The sequence below is a fragment of the Carya illinoinensis genome, chromosome 9, assembly GCF_018687715.1.
Source record: "Carya illinoinensis cultivar Pawnee chromosome 9, C.illinoinensisPawnee_v1, whole genome shotgun sequence".
Lineage (NCBI taxonomy): Eukaryota > Viridiplantae > Streptophyta > Magnoliopsida > Fagales > Juglandaceae > Carya > Carya illinoinensis.
In genome coordinates, this window is record NC_056760.1 from 39,442,384 (window position 1) to 39,463,067 (window position 20,684).

General features: G+C 36.2%; 3 protein-coding genes across 8 annotated transcripts; 2 read left to right on the forward strand and 1 right to left on the reverse strand.

The window, feature by feature from the left end:
- The first annotated feature begins 945 nt into the window (after positions 1-945).
- LOC122275206 (tropinone reductase homolog) lies at positions 946-3,262 on the forward strand. The gene is made up of 5 exons (XM_043084179.1): positions 946-1,115; positions 1,233-1,440; positions 2,188-2,404; positions 2,539-2,645; positions 2,827-3,262. The coding sequence occupies exons 1-5, from the start codon at positions 946-948 to the stop codon at positions 2,998-3,000; spliced, it is 876 nt and encodes a 291-aa protein (XP_042940113.1). The 3' UTR covers positions 3,001-3,262.
- Positions 3,263-8,405: 5,143 nt separating this feature from the next.
- On the forward strand, positions 8,406-13,731 carry LOC122275010 (ultraviolet-B receptor UVR8-like). 3 transcript variants are annotated; one of them, XM_043083912.1, is made up of 11 exons: positions 8,408-8,666; positions 9,158-9,231; positions 9,360-9,444; positions 10,624-10,755; positions 10,844-11,074; positions 11,254-11,469; positions 11,805-11,848; positions 12,299-12,481; positions 12,845-12,935; positions 13,306-13,349; positions 13,434-13,731. In XM_043083912.1, the coding sequence occupies exons 1-11, from the start codon at positions 8,465-8,467 to the stop codon at positions 13,554-13,556; spliced, it is 1,425 nt and encodes a 474-aa protein (XP_042939846.1). In that variant the 5' UTR covers positions 8,408-8,464; the 3' UTR covers positions 13,557-13,731. The 3 variants fall into 3 exon arrangements, 2 of the variants coding, with proteins under 2 accessions (XP_042939847.1, XP_042939846.1); XR_006228477.1 differs by lacking the exon at positions 13,434-13,731 and having other exon boundaries at positions 8,406-8,666; positions 12,772-12,935; positions 13,306-13,352; XM_043083913.1 differs by lacking the exon at positions 13,434-13,731 and having other exon boundaries at positions 8,406-8,666; positions 12,772-13,348.
- LOC122275009 (transcription factor LHW-like) lies at positions 13,662-19,529 on the reverse strand. Of its 4 annotated transcripts, XM_043083908.1 has the most exons (10): positions 18,510-19,528; positions 17,684-17,896; positions 17,274-17,367; positions 17,120-17,161; positions 16,895-16,954; positions 15,376-16,602; positions 15,184-15,285; positions 14,289-14,435; positions 14,074-14,199; positions 13,662-13,993 (listed from the first exon to the last, which is right to left on the reverse strand). In XM_043083908.1, the coding sequence occupies exons 1-10, from the start codon at positions 18,605-18,607 to the stop codon at positions 13,904-13,906; spliced, it is 2,199 nt and encodes a 732-aa protein (XP_042939842.1). In that variant the 5' UTR covers positions 18,608-19,528; the 3' UTR covers positions 13,662-13,903. The 4 variants fall into 4 exon arrangements, with proteins under 4 accessions (XP_042939842.1, XP_042939843.1, XP_042939844.1 ...); XM_043083909.1 differs by lacking the exon at positions 13,662-13,993 and having other exon boundaries at positions 14,289-14,473; positions 18,510-19,529; XM_043083910.1 differs by lacking the exons at positions 13,662-13,993; positions 14,074-14,199 and having other exon boundaries at positions 14,353-14,445; positions 18,510-19,529.
- Positions 19,530-20,684: the final 1,155 nt, after the last annotated feature.

A 20,684-nucleotide genomic window follows, 5' to 3' on the forward strand; every position in this document is an offset into this window, starting at 1 on the left:
ATACAATTTGCATATAGGGATAGTAATATAGTAGCTCATTCATTAGCAAAGACTGCTTTACAGATGGGGGGTGAAAGAATATGGGTGGAAGAAGTCCCAGACTTCATTGTACATTGTTTGGGTCAAGATATTGCTTGTACTGAAAGAGGTTGAGTTCAATGATAAACAGAGGTTTGTTTCAAAAAAATAAAAATACGCGTGCCCATCCAATATGATTAGTCAGAAAGTCAAACTTTAATAAAAATAGTGTTAATTTAAATTTTGAATATGAAGTCAACACTATTATTAATACGTAAATTCACTTGTACATGACAAAACTCTGCATAAAAATGTTTGCCCTTTTTTTAATTATTATTATTATCATTTTCATCATCATCATCATCTATGCTTGCACAAGGAGGGGCTTCTATCCATGGTTTGGGATTCCTGATCCATGTGAGGCAGATTCAGATCTGGTTTAGATTGGAAGATAATCTTATCTTCTCTCAACTCATCTAATTTCATCTTATTATTATAATTTTTTTAAATTTATACACAAAATATAATAAATAATTTAATATTTTTAAATTTTAAAATAATAATAATAATAATATTTTATTTAACTTTTATTTTTAATCAAAAACAATCTTATCTTACGGATTTTTTAATCGAAACCAAGCTATTTTTCCAGGCTGATATAAGTCGCGGGGCCGGGAAGTAGCTGAAACTGGCCGGCTTCCATTTTTCTTCTATACTCCGTCATAAGAGAATGAGGAAACGGTGGTAAAAATAAAAAATAAAAAAAATGGTGAATTTCAACGCATGTTATAGAATTCGCCACACCCTATGGATAGTATATATTTATTAATGTGATGTGAGACGACTTTGAAAAAATAAATAAATAAATAAATAAAGGTGTCGGGACCCAAATTCGGGTGCCAAAGCATTATAAATGGACTTGAACTCATGACCACCTCTCAACTCCATCGCATTTACCTCTTGACTACTTCAAAGCTAGAGGCTCAGAAGAATAGCAGAAGCAAAAAAATGGCACAGGCAGAGCCCAGTTTCAGAGACCAGAGATGGTGTCTCAAGGGCAAGACCGCCCTTGTCACTGGTGGAACCAAAGGCATTGGGTGAGCTTCTCCATTCATCTCTCTCTCTCTCTCTCTCTTCTCTGAGATTTTTGTATTTTTCAGTATTCTGCAATCGAATTATATATGTTGATTGAATCTGGAGATGGAATTACTCAGATATGTCATAGTAGAAGAGCTGGCTAGACTTGGGGCGGCAGTGCATACTTGTTCCCGTAACCAAACAGAGCTCAATGAAAGAGTAAAAGAATGGAAACTTAAAGGGTTCAAAGTAACAAGTTCAGTTTGTGACCTCACCTCCAGATCCCAGAGGGAGAAGCTCATCGAGACTGTATCCTCTGTTTTTGGTGGCAAGCTCGACATCTTGGTAAATTTTCCTCCTTTTCTTTTCTCTCGATTTTCTTTATATTTTTTTCCATCTTCTCTTATTTGCTTTTCTGTCTTTTCTTTATTTTTTATTTTTATTTTATTCTTTTATTTTTTTGGGTCTGCATAATTCATTAATTGTTTTCTGAGGAGGCAAACACTGTCTTTACCCTGCATCTTAGCTTCTGCACTTGAACCCTTCCTCCAATAACTAGCAAATAGATAATTCCGGATTAGATTCCAAGATTGCAGACATGCTCAGGACAACCTATGGATGAGATTTTATAAAAAAATTTCTTGATTTTCTTATCCTTTAATTTTTTTTTCTATAACAAATATGTGGTGTATGTATGATAAGTAGAACAACATCAATAGTCTAACAAGAATCAAATAAAAATAATAAAAATAATTTTAAAATATATAAAATGTGTGGTATAGGATAAGTAGCATCATTCAATTTTTCAACTAATTATCATAATAATATAATTACCTCATTAAAAATGTTAAAATTTTATTTATCATTTTTTCAACTATTATCTTTTTCATCATGGAATGACTGATACGGTATTAAGTGATTGATAGGCAAAGAAAAGATAACAAATATATTTTTTGAAAAAAAAAATTGAATTTTCTTGTAAAAATGGGTTTAATAACAGGTTTTAAACCTAGGTAGCCTTGTTTAGCTTGTTATGATTTGTGTTCCCACTCATCCTTTAATTTAAATTTGCTGCATGCATGCATGCGTTAGGTAAACAATGCTGGAACATGGGTGCTCAAAGACGCTCTACAGTATACTTTAGAAGATTACTCGGCTGTAATGGGTACCAATGTTGAGCCTCCCTACCATCTTTGCCAACTTTCACACCCACTTCTGAAAGCATCAGGAGCTGCAAGTATTGTGTTCGTATCCTCCGTCGCTGGTGTCACAGCTCTACCTAACCTTTCAGGCTATGCAGCATCCAAAGGCACGTTATTTGCTTAATTTGCTTGATATATATTGAGGATCGAAGAAGATAAAAAGAAAAGAAAGATGAGAAAACATGTCTTGTTCTTGTTCTAATTGTTCTTGATTTTATTATATATCCTTGCTAATTTTCAGGAGCAATCAACCAATTAACAAAGAACTTGGCTTGTGAATGGGCAAAGGACCATATTCGCTCGAACGCTGTTGCACCGTGGGCTGTCAGGACCCAGGATATAACCCCTGTAATCAATCTCTCCCATCCATTCCCTATCTCAATTTGAATTTCATTGTGTTTATCTTTTTTATTTAAAGTTGTTTAAATTAAAACATGAACTTGAGGTGATCCTTTTTCAGCATAAAAATCATACCAATTAGCATAAATGTCGGAGTACTAATGTGTTAAATGATCCCATTTTGCATCAGGAGTCTATTCGTTCTGGTGGATATGACAGCCTAATTGCTCGAACTCCTCTTCTTCGTATGGGAGAGCCAAATGAGGTTTCATCGGTGGTGGCATTCCTTTGCCTACCTGCTGCTTCATACGTCACCGGCCAAGTAATTTGTGTCGATGGAGGATTCACCGTGTCTGGTTTCTAGCGAATTCAATGTATGCAGGCATCCTCAGCTTGCAGCCAGCTTTTACTTGCTTTGTTAAAGTAATAATAAGTTGCTCGTAGTAGTCTATACTGGGCAAACAAGCAATAATTATTGGTTATTTTTCTGTTGTTGTAATTAATAAGGCTTATAAGTCTTATGTTGAATGTCATATACGGCTTTCAGTTCACTTAAAGTACTGTGTATTTGGAAAAAGCCAATGCTATTTATATATATATATATATATATACTTTCTCCTCTGTCATATTCACTCTCATGATGTAATACTATCCTCTAGCCTTTAGAACACTCACAATCGATTTTTCATTCTATCCTTTATGTATGCATCACCAAAATATAATTTTTTATTTTATTTTATATACTGACTTTTATAACATACCATATATCAATTTATCTATTTTTTAATATTATTTAAATATTATACATTTTTAATCTTTATTATTTACAAGTAATAGAGAAATGATTTAATCTTTACACAATATGAGAGGAGAATTAGAAAATACACACATATGAGAGAAAAATGACTAAAAATTATTTACAACTATGAACATCTACCGCTAGGTGTAGCAGTAATACTGTAGCCAATTATAAATTATGAATGAAGGAGAACATCCATTGAATGCCCCTTTTAGACTTTAGTTCTTCAAATTATATAAAAACAATGGTTTTATATAATCTGTTGAGAGTCTCTTAAATGAGTTCTCGTTAAAAAATAAATAAATAAATAGAAAGAACAAGTAATGATAGGTCGTTTTACATCATCATAATAGGAAGAGAATATAATTTTAACATTTTCTTCAGAAAAATGATGATCTTGTCAATTGATGATGATGATATATATATATGGAAAACGATATTCGCAGGAGACTTCGCGCAGGGATCACGCAGGAGACATCTACGTGGAAAATAAAACGGTACATTTCGCACGTAGGTTTCCATCCTCCATCTCTCTCCTCCATTCAAATCTCCGTCTCCTCTATCTCCCTCCTTCATCTCCATTCTCTAGTTATTCCCAGATCCGATATGGGTTTATGAAATCTGACCTTTACACATCTCCCTCCTCCATTCTCACTGTTATCCTCCATCTCCGAAGTGCAGCCAAGACCCAAGATGGGTTTATGAATCCAAAAACTCTAACACAGAGGCACATTAGTGAGTAAGCTCCATTGAGCCGCGTAAGGAAATTTTTAGAAAGAGAAAGTACATGAAAAGATCGATAAATCCAAAACGTCATTACTAGTTTCTCTTTTATTGAATAATCTATCCTCTGTATGTTGTATTCTATTCATCCACAAAATAAGCTCATTGCTATACATCTTTCTTTGTGTGAGTTTTTCTTCCCCTCATTTAAGCACCTAGACTAAATTTATTAGAAGAGAAAAGATGCATGACCATAATTCAATAAACATAATTTAGTAGTCATTGGCTACCAGGATATACTTTTTTTTTTTAGAAGTGGCTGCCAGGATATGCATCTGCTATATAAATAAATTCCATGGGACCAAACCATGGATGTTTTATTAAAAACTTTTTCACCTACTCATCAAGGAAAAAAGGAAGGCAGTGATAGAGAAAACCTTTGCTTAAACAAGAAATGACCGGAATGAGGCACCTAAAAGCAAGATAAAACCAGTTATGTCCAAAATAGACATCATCTACCCGCGTCCTAAAATCAAGCTTTGGACTTCAGCTAATTAACATTCACCTAAAATGTTGTTTATCACCTTGTCTTTTTAATTATAAAAAAATGTGGTTTATCACCTTAACCTGCTTGTAAAATTTTAAGCTCCAATTATAACCTTTATATATATATATATATATATATATATAGAGAGAGAGAGAGAGAGAGAGAGCTCTGTTTCATTGTATTCCCATGATGTACATGGGCTATGTATAGTTTGCTTGAACCCAACCACTATCACTGCTTTTGCTCACTACAGATATTCCCATCATCGTCAAAATCACCGATCCTTTTCACCTTTATTGAACTCTCTGGGCTTAACAGGGTACTTCCCAGAGAAGTAATAACAACTTCATGAAAGCAAAATTTGGGGGAAATGAACCCACTTACCACAGATGATGCCGACGACTGGTGGAAGAGGTGAAGTGTTCAAAGCTGCCAAAGATAATGCCAATGCAGACAACTGGTGGAGGTAGATCCAAAAAATCCGATGGCGGTGGGGTAGGTGGCGGAGGAGTGCAACGCAGCCCAGCCAATGAACGGGTAGTGGAGAAAAAACAAACTTGAATGGGTTTCGAAAAGGGGTTGCAAAAATCAGTATTTTGGAGATAAAAGGGAGTGAAGGAGACGAATGTGAATGGAAAGGAAATGAAGTTTTTCTACAGGTAGGAAACTATGAACAAGTTTGTGAGTTTGCCTTCCCAGTTCAGTTCGCGCAATGCGGGCAATTGTTTCTTTTCTTTTTTTTTTTGTTTGTTATTTTAAGTTATACTTGACGTGGCAAATTTACTTATTCGTGCGCATTTCCTACACAAACTTTTCTGTCCGCAGAAGAATTGATATATATATATATTCCTTTAGAAACTATCCTTGTTTTAGTTAAAGAAAAAAAAGTGAAAGTTTCACCTTTTAAAATTTCGGATCTAGGTCCGAATGAAAACGTTTTAGCTGAAACAAAAAAGATCATAGAACAAATCAATTTCGTCAACCAGACCCTTCATACAATAGGTCAACAACTTGACCGTATAGAGGATAAAGTTAAAAAACTTATTTTTGAAAAACCTGTTTCAACAAGTTTAAAAATGATTGAAAAATCTTTGATTGTCTTGCTAGAGGATAGGTCAAAAATCCATTTTGGAGAGACCATTATTATGGCTAGACTTGATCAAATGCTTGCTGAAGTTAAGCAAGAAAAATCATCTGTTTCAGCTATAGACAGAAACAACCCAGGGGTTAATTTCGATGATTCTTTTTCTGTGCATACTTGGAATAATTCTGATGATGATGTTTCTTTGTCTGATAATTCCTTAGTTCAGAAAATTGACTTACTTGAAAAAGAATTTTAGGGTCTTCAAGTTGAAAAATCCGAACTTGCCAGGATATACTCGAGAGACATTAAGCCAATAGGTCTCACGAATAACTGGTATTTTAGACCCACTCCTCCTGATTTATAGTACGAAGAGAGAGGATTTCACTCTCAATTCTCCGTATCTGCTGACCAAATATATAAATGGAATATTAATGGATTCTCTGAGCAAGAAATCCTCAATACTCTGAATCATATGTCTATGGTTGATGTGGCTTACTATAACAACAAACTTAGCCAGACTGAAATTGTTGATATCCTGACCAGTGGATTTATATATATATATATATATATATATATATATATATATATATATATATATATAATCTAGTCACCATGTGGGGAAGAACAAATTATTAGATGAACTATTTTATGCTGATAATTTTATTTATAAACAAGTTGATACCATATTACTAAAAAAATGCAACAAAGTCATGGTTGATCATATCCCACGTTAGTCATGGTTGAATGAATAATGTAACATTCAACGAAGATAATAAAAAAGAGGGTGTTTAACCACGTTAGTCATGGTTGAATGAATGTAACATTCAACGAAGAAAATAGAAAAGAGGGCGTTTGAATAATCGAGTTCAAGGAAAGCGATTCCGACAGAGTTGGTGACTCAAAACAAAAACATTCAATGGTCATGAGTTTGAAAGATGCATGTGTGGTTAATTAAATAAGACGTTCAATGGAGAGACAATTAAATAAGCCATTTCCTATGGTGTATCTAGCTCATACACTTAGATCATATTTGGGGTTAGGATAGCAATATTAAAAAGTGATTAATTAGGCTTAAATATTCTTTAATGAAAAAATTAGGTTGATTAAGTAATGCATATTAAAGTACAACTTTCAAGCTTTTAAAGGTATAGTTATAATTTTTTAAAAATAAATTGATTTTTTTAAGTCATTTGTTCGAAAAATACTTTTTAAATTTATTTCTAAACAAATATTGTGTTTGAAAATATTTTAAATATATAATTACTAAATAATAAATAATTTTTTAATAACAAAACTTATTATTTATACTATAAGTTATAAACTTTAAAATTATAAATTATATTTTTCAACAGAATTCCAAACTTGCACTCAGGCTGCTTAATAAATTGTATTTTGCTTTGAAAGTATACAGAGCTAAAATTAGGGTAGATTCGGATTTAGTTCTCGTTGAGAATAGACTTATTAAATATTGTAAGGTACGTTTCCTTTCTAACTACATGATAAAAGTCTCACATTCATACATAAAATTAATATTAGAAGAAATAGAGCTAAAAATAAAAAAGTTTATATTCTTAAGTCTGTGTATAAAGTATTTTATTAATTAAATAGTAAAATTTAATTTATAAAATTTAAATTTTAAAATTTTTCTTTTAAATTAGATTATGCAAACTAAACATTTTATTAGATGTGTTATTTATACCCACTAATAAATATAATAATTTTAAAAAGAAACCATTCTAGAAGGATGGCATTACGGTCACCATTGCTAGCCCTCAATGGAAGCTACCGTTAGTGTGTTTTTTTTTAATCTATTTATATATATATATATATATATTTTTTTTAAAACTTTTAAATATTCTTTTAAAAAAGAATTTATAACATTATTAAAAAATATTTTTTTAATAATTAGAAAAAAAAATGCAACGGTAACCTTTAGTAGGAGCTGAGAGCGAAGGGTTTAGTTTTTTCCATTGTATGAACAGAAATTTTGACAGGTGTCATGTCCAAACAATATAAAAATTGAATTTCCAAAACAAAGTTTAACTTCATTTTGATTAAAAAACTAGGGAAGTAGTAGACATTAGCAAGTAAAGGCAGTTCCTGACCGTCCATGAAAAGGATGTTAATCTTGACGGTGGTGCCACGCAACAACGCAGTAGGCCGGTAGCCTGCGATAGATTCGGTGTCCAACGTGAACCCACGCAGAACCGATTTAAACAAAATATTACTTTATTAAAAAAAATATAATTATAAATATAATTATATACTAATCTGATTAATATAATATAATTAATTAAAAAATAAATTTTATTAAAAATAATATTAATTTAAATTTTAAATATAAATAAATTAATATTAATATATTAATTATATAACAAATCTATATACTTTATTTAACCCCATCAAATATAAAACTAAGTATAGGCCCACCACGTGTCAACCACTTCATGTAAAAGCTTCGAACGCGAGGAAGGAAAGTTCTTCCGGAAACTTCCAGCTTCAAAAAATATAATCCTTCTTCGCGGCTCCGATCGCTCCACGTGGTTCAGAGAACCACGTGGACGTCCTACGTGGCATACGCTGTGTCCTCGGAAATGATACGCCCCAAACCCTCCCGGCATAGAAAAAGCAGAGAGAGAGAGAGAGAGAGAGATTGAAAATTTGAAGCCCTCACAATGAATGGAAGTGTAAGAGAAGAGTGTCAGGATATGGAGGAATGTAAAGAAGCGATGGTGTATATGTGGGGATATATACCGGGAGCTTCGCCGGAGAAATCTCCGATACTTTCTCCGGTTCCGGTTCGGCTTCCGGAAGGCGGTGTAGAAGCGTGGAAGGATGTTTGTGGTGGTGGTTGTGGATTCTCAATGGCCATCTCTGGTTGAATCTCCATCTCCGTTGAGTTTCATATCGTCATTTTGTTTTTGCTAATTACGCTTATCAAGTTCGTATTATCAAAGCACAAAACACAATAATGGCAATCTCATTACGATCTGATTACACTAAAATCTTCCCCCGAAGTTTAAATTAATTTCTAAATCGATCCGAAGTGCATCTGGGAAAGTGTACTTTTTTTTCTTTTGTTCTTCTGTTCTACTAAGTAGAGCTTATGGTTTTGGTTTAGCAATTTCCGACTGGAATCTTAGATTTGATTCCGTTTATTCCAGTTCTATTCTCTTGCTCTTCTTTGCTTTTTATTGTAATGATTTTGATAATTTATTACATCGAAGGAGATAATTGTGTATCTGTAATTTTGTTTATTGCAAAGGTCTCGGCTTTGAGTTCTGCTTGCTTTATGGGATGCTCTTATTTTGCATTTTACTTTGGATTTCTCACAATTTTATTGTGGGGGATATGTCGTTATGTACCAGAGACGGGGAAGCTCATAACGTGGGGCTCGGCAAACGATGAAGTTCAAAGCTATTTGACTTCAGGGAAGCATGGGGTAATGCTGTGATCTTCTACTTAATGAAATTATGTAATGCTGTGATCTTCTACTTAATGAAATTATGTGTTGTTTTTACCCTCTCGAATTGATTTTTCATCTAATATCTACTGAAACACCTTGTGAAGGAAACTCCAGAGCCTTTTCCTCTCCCCACTGAGGCTGCTGTGGTGAAGGCAGCTGCTGGTTGGGCCCATTGTGTTTCAGTCACAGGTACACTCTTACTTCCAGTACTTTGGAATTCGCACATAGAGAGAAGAAAATTATCTTAAACATTCATTGTGAGGAGATTGCAAACAACTATACATAGGTATACGCCGGCTTCCTCTGTGCACTGATGGAGCTCTATAACTATTTCTGGCTAAACACTTAGTAATCTTCTGGTCTGATGGGTCTACGAACCTTGGGCTGAAGTTGGGATGTGTCCTGCGAAATAGCGAAAGAGGCGACCCTGGTGGCATTTCAGGGGTGTCCTCCGACTGTCCTGTCAGTCAATGATCTAGGAGGTTCTCTTTACTCTTTGCCATAGATAGCTCAGTGTAAATACTAGAAAATGTAAAATGACAAAGTTGTGGATACCTGAATACTCCGTATATGCCTTCTTTATTTTTGCTTCCCTTATGAGGTGCTATACACCAGATGTCATTACCTTGCTAGGTGATATCGTATAGGCAATGACTGTCTATCCTGTCTTTTGGTGGATATTCCTTTCTGCCATTGAGCTTCAATAGACTTGGGAAGCGGGGAAAGCAGCAGATTTATGGTATGCACGAGCTTCTCCCAGGCAGTTCGAGTGAACGTGTGAGTTGATTAGGGGCCAGGAGACTAGATGCATCCTCTGTTATTCTGGTTTGGATGTCCCTGGTACGGCATGATATGGGACATTGTCCTCTTTATCCTTTTTGTGATGCCTCAGGTACACCTGCTCAGTGTTGCCTTGTTGGTAGTGGGTATTCGCCTTAAATTGAGTCATTGGCGTCTATTAAGCTGGCTTGGGTCTGGGTCTGGTCTTATGGATGATATTTGGCATCACTACTGGCTGTCTGATATATTTCTAGAAAAGCCAGGTTCAGTGTGGTGATTGAGAAATAGAAACAGGAATCATAGAGGGAAAATGCTATGACTGTTCAATATGGGCAAGACCTAGCAATAGTAATGTGCCTAACAACAATTAGGTGCGTTGAAGATAAATTCATGGATAATGGCTGCCCTTTTTGTTGTTGGATGGCATTTAAAGGGAAAATGTAATATACATGAACTAGAATTAGTCATGGTTACACTCTTTAATAATGGCTTGGCGATCTCACAATATCAAGGATGAACAGATCTCCCACAATCTCATTTTCAATTCAAACAGCGTTACTAACCTGAATTTTTTTTCTTGATGTACAGAAACAGGTGGCGTATACACTTGGGGCTGGAAGGAGTGTGTTCCCTCTGAAACATTTGTGCATGATTTGGTTATTGGGGGAAGTTTACAAAAGGATACTACTGGGAAACAGAATTCACAACTAAATGACCAATGTGATTTCTTTTACTTGTACTGTAACAAAACAAACGGTGGACCTTTCCCTTTTTTTAGCGTAAATAAGGAAATTGCCCTATTTTGCAGCAAGTGCAAAGGATCAACACTCAAATATGACTGGTGGCACAATATCTCATGTTGATAAGAAACAGATGGGAGAGGAAATTGGGAAGCGGAGGAAAATATCACTAGTGAAGCAAGAATCTGATAGCTATGGGGATGATTTTTTCACAGCATCGCCATGCCTGGTGAATTTGGGTGATGGAGTCAGGATCATCACTGTTGCTGCTGGTGGGCGCCACACATTAGCTCTGTCAGGTAAATCCACTTGCGTCTTGGATCACCAGCACAAGTTTGCTTATGGTCTCAGGTGTGGTTGTCGGTTCTTTGTGGTCACACTACATAGTTTTGTAGGTTGTATGAAGCACGAAGCTATGGAAGATTTTTGATGTAAAGCAAGACAGTTGATGCATCCTGTTTTTACCAAAGTTTTTCAGATGTGGGACAGGTGTGGGGTTGGGGCTATGGAGGCGAAGGGCAGCTAGGTTTGGGCATTCGGGTAAAGACGGTGGCTACTCCTCACATCATAAAATGTATCGAGCAGTCTGCTTCAGGGAAAGAAAGCATGAGTTCATCAACAGAGGTTTCTAAGGTTCTTGGAAGCTGCGTGAAAGGAATTGCTTGTGGAGGTCGGCATAGTGCAGTGATAACAGGTCAGAATTCCATGGTTAGTTTTTTTATAGTGGTCAAATCGCTTTACATCTTTTCCATGGCCTATCTCAAAGATACTTCTTCAACTGTAATTCTCTACATGAATTTCATTGGATTCTAGACACGGTTCAAGTTGAGAATCAGGCAGTATTTTTTTGTTGGACTTGTTGATCTCATTACATAGCTATTAACATAGTCTATCATCTGCATTCTTAATTGGCTATATTGATTCAGTGTACTAAGTCGATATGTTAACTGACTATTTGCTAAGCATTTTTTTCTTGGCTACTTTTGACTTACTTTTTGTCTCTTCGCTCATCCTCTTTTTCAATCATAGATGCTGGGAGACTACTTACATTTGGCTGGGGGCTTCATGGACAGGTGAGCTTTCTATGGCTCCAAAGTCCTAACTGAGTGAACTGTCTTGGGTGGAAGAATTTGATGAAAGTTTTTCATTTAGATTAGGCTTGGCAGATATGGCTTAGTTAATGGCAATCCAGTCTGCCATCATTGTTGGCCTTTTTATGTTTTAGAAACGTGTACCAGACAATAGAATTGTGAGCTTCAGAAATTGCGATGGAAGAATTTTTTGCATTGCAGTTTAGCTTGAGAGCTATCCTAGTTTTTGTTTTTGCTGAATGCACATTCATCTTCAGCTTAATTTAGAGATTTTGAGTTTTCATTTTTTTTTTTTTTAAATCTTACATGCTTTGTTCTATTGTTGCTTCATGTCAACACTTTAAATAGGATTCTTTTTTTTTTTTTTTATAATATATATATATATATATATATATATAAATTCTTCATCGTGGGTGGATTCTTCTTGTTCAGTGTGGGCAAGGAAGTACAGATGACCAGCTCAGGCCAACTTATGTCTCTTCTTTATCGGGTATCCAAGTGGAAAGAGTTGCTGCTGGACTCTGGCATACCATATGTATCTCTGCCGAAGGTCGTGCATATGCCTTCGGTGGGAATCAGTTTGGACAGTTGGGTACTGAAGGTGACCAGGACGAGGTACTTCCTAGAACCAGTTAATCAGTTGAGTTGGGTGTCAATTAATAGGTGAATGTCAGGTTCTGCTACGATGAACCATCTTGGTCATTAGCAATATGATGCAGAAGCTAAGCCCATATTCTTTCCTATCTTTCATGTGATATTCAATGATTCACACCAATCACCATGTTGCATTTTCATTTATGTAACATTAAAATGCATATTATCTTAGCACCAATGTGTGTAATATATTGGCAGCCTATGCTGTGGCGTTGTCCAACTCGTATCTATTTCCAATGATTATGGCTTAGGTTGTCTTTCTCGAGAATCACTTAAGAGGATATTATCATATAACAAGCTAAAGGATTCCTTCTTCTGCTTCAGAGTCTACCTAAGCTTTTGGAAGCTCTAAGTCTCAAGAGTAAGCATGCCAAAATAGTATCTTGTGGCGCTCGACACAGTGCTGTACTAACAGGTTTGATTTTTTCCAACTGCAACAAAGTGGCTTGAACAAGTCAGTTATATTATGCTTGATCGATAAAAGAAAGAAATCGAGTGGAAAATAAAATTAGAGAGGAAATCAGACTGATATCCTGTAAGGTTACCATGTCCTCCTGCATGCATAGGTTATCACAATGAGTGATAGGAATAGCATCATGCTGACAGCTGGAAATAAACATAAGATTTACTTGTCAAAAATAAATAAACGTGCTATCTCTCACTTGGAGTGTCTGTCTGGATTCCTGAACGATTAGTCTCATGCAAGTTCTCTAGCCAAATATGAGGTTAAACAAAGCCCGATATTAAAAGACTTATACTGTGATATGTGTTTGTGTTTCTTGAAGAGGACGGCCAACTATTCAGCTGGGGATGGAATAAATATGGCCAGGCAAGTTGTTCATGAAGTATTGAATCATATAAACTGTCAGTATCTTATTGTTGCATTGACCTTTATCTTCCTGCTTGCTTGCAGCTCGGCCTTGGCGACTCCGTTGATCGAAACGCTCCTTTTCAAGTTTCAATCACTGGTTATAGGCCGAAAAATGTCGCATGTGGATGGTGGCACACACTTCTGCTGGCTGAGAGACCCCTTTAAATATCAAAGTTGTAAACTGAGGACAAATGGTTGACAGTTTTGTTTGGATGGTTCTTATTAAAAAAGAAACAGTTTATTTGGATGGTAGATCAGTCAGAGCTCTCATTTAGTTGTACACTAGATTTTTTATTTTTCAAATGTATGATTTGCATAATAAAAGTCTTGTTTGCATACACGTACAATAATCCCTACACTTAATACTTCACAGGGTGAGTTAGACCTGTCATTACTAACTTGCCATGTAATGCAAGGACTCTGGAAGATGAAGCATTTCTAGCGTCAATGCAACTGTTTGGCCTTTAGAAGATAAAACCATTACACACAATTTACATCAAAGAAATATTGTATCAAAACTTGCTCGAGATGGGGTTCCCTTTGCACTGCCAAAGATGCATGAGAGGCCAGAACATATCCATCCTATGAAAGCCTTTCGGACCCTGTGCACATTACAGATGTAGTGTTTGAGAAAAATATGTGGCACTCGTGTCGTTAAGACCTGATTTATACAGATAATTACCTCGACGATGAAACGTGCCCAGGCATTGTTTGAACGGTAGTCGACTGCACCCTTCAAGATGGTGAACTCCAAACTTCGAATCACCTGGGCAATCTCCAGGAAGAGCCCACGTTCATTGCATAGCATCTGCAATTGGCAAAAAATGTTTTTAATCAAGTTCGTATCTAAGCAATAAGTTTGGGTATATTAATATTCATTCTGATGATGGTAAAGACCTCTATCAGCAAGTGTCCTGGATATTCAAGGTCTTCCACAACTATGGGACAAGATTGAAGTCCATCGCCAAATTCAAAAGCCCAGCTGGTCCCATTTTGACACCCATTTTTCGTTTCAGATGATCCCCTGTTCTCTTGGTCAGCCACCTGCATGGCACTTCAATTCTGCTTCTTACTTCCAGCTTCTACATGACCTTAGTAGGCTGGTTACATAACTGATTCAACTAACTATAATTTCTAATCTCTGACGATTAACAAATAATATATATATTTTTTGTATAAGTAATAAAGTACGTGTACATTGATAAACGTTTCAAGAGGCTTGCAAACACCACTATAATTTGCAATATGCAACATCAGTCCAAATCCCAACTAAGCTTCCTTTTCCAAGTGTGATCGATCTGGTGTAAATTATTTGACAATCCATTGTCTCACAGCCTAATTCCCCCAACCCCCCTAAAAATTGTACTCGAGGATTATACGAATTCTGTCAAATCATTCATGTTCAAATGCAGTCATAGTCAACTAAATAAGCATGGAGTCTCTCCTATTCTATGTTAAACAGTATAAACATAGCCTATTTACTCTAAATTTTATTCTAATCTATGACGAGCATTATCAGAACAAGAAACACCTTACAGATCCACCCAAAAGCAATCCGTTGATCCATATTCAGAGAAGTCACCCTTTTTCCTAGTGCTTGCATATGTTACGGAAGTACAAATTGTTTGCTATCCACCCAAAATATGCAATTCCAATAGATTCCAATGAACTAAATCCATTAGATGACATCTTTTATCTGAATATAATAATTGGAACTCACTTTTTTTTAATAACTGTTTAGATGGGTACTTGATATAAACAATTTGACAGATACAAGCAGACTTTTGCATACCTTTTGATGTGCCAATTGCCTCAATTTCTCAGACTGGCTGGTTACACTTCTTAAATGCAGCATATGCTTCGCTGCTCGGTCTAAGAGACTGTCAATGCTACACTGAATGCACATAAAATACAGCTCACACTTGAATTAGACAGGATGAGAAAACATACAAGTGACAAATGCTCAGCCTGAGACTGCACTCACCTTTGCACCATTTGGGACCAGTTGTCGGAGCTCCTTCAGCCGATCCTGGATCATCTGCCTGTCCCTTGGTCTTGTCCTTTGGTTTTCACCAATTCTAGCTCGTCTTTTGATGGCATTGGACAGCTTGGTTTGCCTCATAGGCTGTGTGGAGCCCTTGCATTTTTCTTGCTGCTCTTTATTAATCAATTTGTTCCTCATGTTATTGGAAGAAACTGAACCAGAAATGCCACTTCTGTCCCTGGAAACAAACGAAGATCTAAAATGGCTCCATGGAGTTGAATCATCATTCATTAAGACTCTTGGATCAGATTGATTCTGTGACTGGAAGGAATTGGCACCTTGTCCCAACAACGTTGCAGATGAGCTAGCACTTTTGAATCTATTAGTTGAAGTATCATCTAAACAGCTAGACACACTAGCAACTACAGCTTCCAAGAGATAATCTGCATCATCACCTTTAGAAAACCATGATGGATTGCTACCATCAAAGAGATCTATTTTGCGAGATAAACTTGTGCTTCTACATGGATCCCTGAATGAGAAAGATGTGTTTGGCATGTGTTCAATGGCATGATTCTGGAAAGCTGGCCGAAGTGCTTTGTGTAGCTCAGAATCTACGGGGCAGCTAGTGAAACTGATAGCACTTTCATGATCTGTATTGGTAGCCCTTGTGTCTCCAAATGTCTTTAATCCGTTGCGTAAACGATTGATTCCACAGGAGGGTTCTTCAAAACCTCCCAACTTGGAGCTGTTAAATTGAGGATAAGCCTCCGATTCTTCCAGACAAGAGAATCCAAACAGCTTAGCCTCTGACATTTCTAACTGGCTAGCATTTGTAGATTGGCATGGAGGAGTTGATGTACCAAGGATGCTATTTGGTGGAAGACCACTCACATTTTGGCTTGCAGCACTGACCATTATTGGAATATTTGTTTTGGATACTTGAACAGCATCTTGAACCATCGACACTGGCGCTACATTTAAAGTTGACAATTTGTTTTTATTGAGTCTAGCGTGGTCAAAAGCTTTAAAATCTTCAGCCTTCAAAGGGTTAACGGTTAAGTCTGAGGCCTCCCCTAAGTTCTCCAGGACACCAGACATTAGTGGTGATGAAGTTTGAGGTTGCATGTCTCCCTTTGAAGTAAGCAGTACATTAATCCCTGCAACATTGGGAAGGGTGCTGAATCTATCTTTGACAAAAGCGACCATGGCCAGGTCTTCGGGAACCTGGAGAAGAATGCCCCACATGAGATGAAAATTGACAAAGCCATAGGTATGCATCAGATTTACCAACACAAAGTAAAAGACACCCGAGGAATATGAAATGCTATTTTTTTCTCTTTTTTTATTTTGGGGAGGTTGAACCCCTTAGGCTTAAGTTATATATTATTTACATCACTACTTCATATGGAGGTTAACAAATAGAACACGACGTGAAAACACTACAAAAGTTGGTACTAGAGTGACTTTTTTTGTGAAGGAAACTCCCATTATATATGAGTTGAAAATAAATACGCACCCACTCCAATGATCCGAGCTGTAGAACTCCATGTGGAAGTACAGGTACCAACAGAATAGTCTGCTCAAATGTAAATAATCAACTCTTCAATCATTCGGAAATAATAATATGTGAAATTTGAGACACCAAATTGCCAGTTGGCTTAATGGGTGCAGTGGCACACTCAAGGCCGTCCAGGTGAAAAAACATAGAACATATTTGTTGGCAAATTCAGAATGACGTTACCTTGATACCTGCTGCAAATTGAAGTAGCCATTCATCCGGATACTATCAAAAAAAAAAAGAAAAAAACACATTTGTGGGGTATTCCATCCGGTATTGTCAGAAGCTTCAACAAATTTTTTTCCCCTTAAATTTACCATTATTATTAGAAACTTACCTCAGGAACTAACTTAGAGTTGAATTCGCTAGTATAAGTATTTTCGGAGAGAACCCAGCAATGGCTCCTTGAATATGCAACTTCACCAACAATCCTGATGAATTTTAATAAATTCAGGGTAAATTATAAATACTTTAAAAACTCAACATCTGATATAAAAAAGGCCTCAATGGTTTGATCCCTCTCGCATCAGTCCAGTATCGGCAGGTTGAGAGAAGGATCAAACCAATGAGGCTTCATCCTGGAAACCTTCACCCAAGAAGTATTTCTCAAGAAAAAAATTTTTGGGTATGCTTGATATCATATTCCTGAAGACACATTTGGTAAAAATATATGGACTAAATTACACTGGAGAGTAAGGCAAAAAGGACGTAGTTCTTTACTGGCAAGCGAAAAGCTCAAGTTAGTACCCTTCTCCCATGGCATACCGACGAGATGGCATACTAGCTACAGCTAGTCCAAATGGATATCCCATTGCAGTGATTCCATCATCATCACCTATGATCATTTCACATCTTGAATATATCTCATTCACATTTTCATAGTCAATGCCATCTGAGATATTCTCCAGAGGTTCTCTTGTTTTTTTAGAAGCACAATACCCATCTTCCCAGCTCAAAATCCTGAAATATCAAGGAAACAAACATCATACAGGAGACATCAACTAGATTCTTACATTCATAACATACACAAACATACAGTAAACAACTTAATGTCCCAGTAAATATAAGTTTTTCAGAAAGTTGGAGCAACGGGTAAGCAACAACTTACTACTTGATTCATGGTACCATCAGAATGAAAAGAACAAACAAACCAGAACCAAAGAACGAATGTAATTTCCTCATCTTCAAAAGATCAATTTAAATGACGTCTTACAGATCTTATTTTACTCAAAATAATCAATTACGTATAATAAGAAATTGGGCCTGCAAAGACCACATGCTCATATGACTACGGCTGTTAGAGGTTTGAATCAATGGAAGTCCAGTGGACTAACCACAACTGTTTACATTTGTTCTCAAGGTGTGAAAAATAAGAACCCTTGTCCCATGCGCCTAAATTATAGCCATTGCATTCAAGTCCTCATCTATGCTCACTATTTCTAGTCGTTCCATTTCAATATTGCGTGCAATTTAAATATCTCCACTACGATAGGTGGATGAGACCCCATAAATCTAAAGAGAACCTAATTTCAAAAACCCCAAGTCAGAAATAAGTAGATGAAGAGAAACTTACATTTGGCCGCGGTGCTCAAGCTTCCAAAATACCGCATATTTCCAATATGAGTTGCTGCAGAGACTCTTCAACAACTGTCTCAAAGCAGTAGTCCCCATTACTTTGGCTGGCTCTCAAGGAATTTACAAAGGTTAATTAATACCAACAGAAAACTCAAGACAGATTATCACATGGGAAAACCTTCCCCCTAGCTGCCACTGTATGAACCTCGCCCCGCCTGCTTTATCTTCAAACCTGCCCGTCGTTTTATTGGAGGCCCCGTTGACCCAATAAGCAAAAGGCCCATCGCGAAAACTCCCCTCTCGCTCTCAGAGATCAAGTTGCAGACTTTATGTGATTGGTATTTTACGACGGTTGGAAAACGCCAAGAGCAAATTCATTGACTTTCTGGACTAAGTGTGCCATGAAATTTGTCAGACTTTTTTACAAAGAACGCGGATGGTTCACTATGTGGTGGTATTTTAGGAGGACAGGAAGAGCTTCAACAGAGCCTGATTATCCGGGAATAAGAACCTTACACAAGCTAAACTTTTGAGTCTAGTAAAGCACGAAGTCAGTGGTACAAGCAGAGTGGAGCTTGTTTTGCAATTCACTCGGCTGCTCACGAAGCGAGAAGAGCCAAGTCAAACCAGCTCCCGTCACAAAACACACAAGTAAAAAAAAGAGGAATCTCCGTTTGGATGCTGAGAAACTAAAGCAAGAAAATTAACACAACCGTGGGGCTTGGTAACACTAAACTTTTCCAGTCGAATTCTTGCAAACAGACAGACAAAGGTTCAAAAGGTCAGACAACTTGATGGCTCTTACTTACCTAGTAGAAAGTAGTACTGAGACAGAACGTCAAATCAGAGATATAAGAAGATGTTCAAATTCGTTGGACTCCATGTCTCTTTCTCGTGTCCGTAGAAAACGGATGTGATCGGAGTAAAAGAAAACCAGCCGAGGGAGAGAGAGTGAGACAGAGCTTTTCAGTTTTCAGTGGCGTTTCGTCCGGATAAAACCAACGAACGATAAACACGAATCAAAATAGCTTTAACATAGCTAACTCTAGCCACCGGTAACCCGTCACATCGTAAGTGGTCGCGGATTTGAAAATGGTGAAAGGTGGGATTTGATAAATCTCAATGGATTCCAGTGGGTTTGGGGGCCCACTAACGTAGTTGAAAGTTTGGATCGGCACTACGAAGTACGAATCCAACCGGAGGAACCCACGTATCTATCTGAATACCTTTTCCTTTTTTTTCTTTTGACCTTTTTATAAATAAATTAAGATTTAATTTGAATTGATATTAAAATGGAATAAATATTATTATTTTTATAATTTAAAAATTAAATTATTTATTTTATTTTATTTAAAAATTTGGTAATAAACTTTTTACCTGAAAAGAGAAAAAGGCTATCAAAGGGTGCTTGAGTTGACAATCCGCATGACAGAATAACGAAGAGTATTTGCTGCAACCATAAGTAGGCAAGTCTAAAATTGAGAAAATTGCATTAACTTTATTAGCTTTAGGTAGATGATCTCTTACTCCATTAGCTTTATGTCTAGTTTGGAATTTAGATTTAATTAAGATAAATTTAATTTAATTTAATTTTAAGTTGAGTTTAATATTTAAATATTAAATTCTTAAATTATTAAATTTAAAACTTTTTTACAAATAAGATCTATAATTTTTTTTAACTTAATATATTTTTACATGCGAGACTCGTAACTTTTTTTAATTTATTTTACCATATTAACATATTATTATTCATAAAAAATTTAACTTATTTTAACTCAGCTTAACATTTAAATAGGGCAAAGAATATATAATTTAGAGGACTTTAATAAAGAGAAAATGAAATTAGTCGACTATGAGATGGCATAAAGCTTTACACTTTGTAGACTTGTGTGGGTTTCCACGTTGGGTGCTCTTTTAAAGGGAAAAGTAGTCGATAAATCGCCCAATTCTAGTCTTGTGTAGCTTTCGTGTTGAGGCTTAAATTATAAATAAATAAAGGTAGGTAGTGCTAATAGATTTCGGAGGTACGAAATAGTTTGGAGGTTATAATGAGGATGACAATGATTCGTGGGCGATGGTTAATTAGACTTTCTACAAGAACTTGAATATTCTAAGCTAAACTAGGAATTTGAGCTAGCAGAACATGTGGCACTTGAAGCTAGCCCTAGAGATG

Bases quoted from the DNA above. Each gene is read 5' to 3' on its own strand.
- LOC122275009 (XM_043083908.1), bottom strand. From the start codon at position 18,607: ATGGGGACTACTGCTTTGAGACAGTTGTTGAAGAGTCTCTGCAGCAAC. The intron at 16,603-16,894 runs GTGCGTATTTAT...ATTCTTCTCCAG, and splicing joins AGCTCGGATCATTGGAGTGG to GTTCCCGAAGACCTGGCCAT. The intron at 15,286-15,375 runs GTGAGTGCAGTC...ATGTGCATTCAG, and splicing joins TGGTCCCAAATGGTGCAAAG to TGTAGCATTGACAGTCTCTT.
- LOC122275206 (XM_043084179.1), top strand. From the start codon at position 946: ATGACCACCTCTCAACTCCATCGCATTTACCTCTTGACTACTTCAAAG. The intron at 1,441-2,187 runs GTAAATTTTCCT...TGCATGCGTTAG, and splicing joins GTGGCAAGCTCGACATCTTG to GTAAACAATGCTGGAACATG. The intron at 2,646-2,826 runs GTAATCAATCTC...ATTTTGCATCAG, and splicing joins GGACCCAGGATATAACCCCT to GAGTCTATTCGTTCTGGTGG.
- LOC122275010 (XM_043083912.1), top strand. From the start codon at position 8,465: ATGAATGGAAGTGTAAGAGAAGAGTGTCAGGATATGGAGGAATGTAAA. The intron at 8,667-9,157 runs GTTGAATCTCCA...GTTATGTACCAG, and splicing joins ATTCTCAATGGCCATCTCTG to AGACGGGGAAGCTCATAACG. The intron at 11,075-11,253 runs GTAAATCCACTT...AAAGTTTTTCAG, and splicing joins CCACACATTAGCTCTGTCAG to ATGTGGGACAGGTGTGGGGT.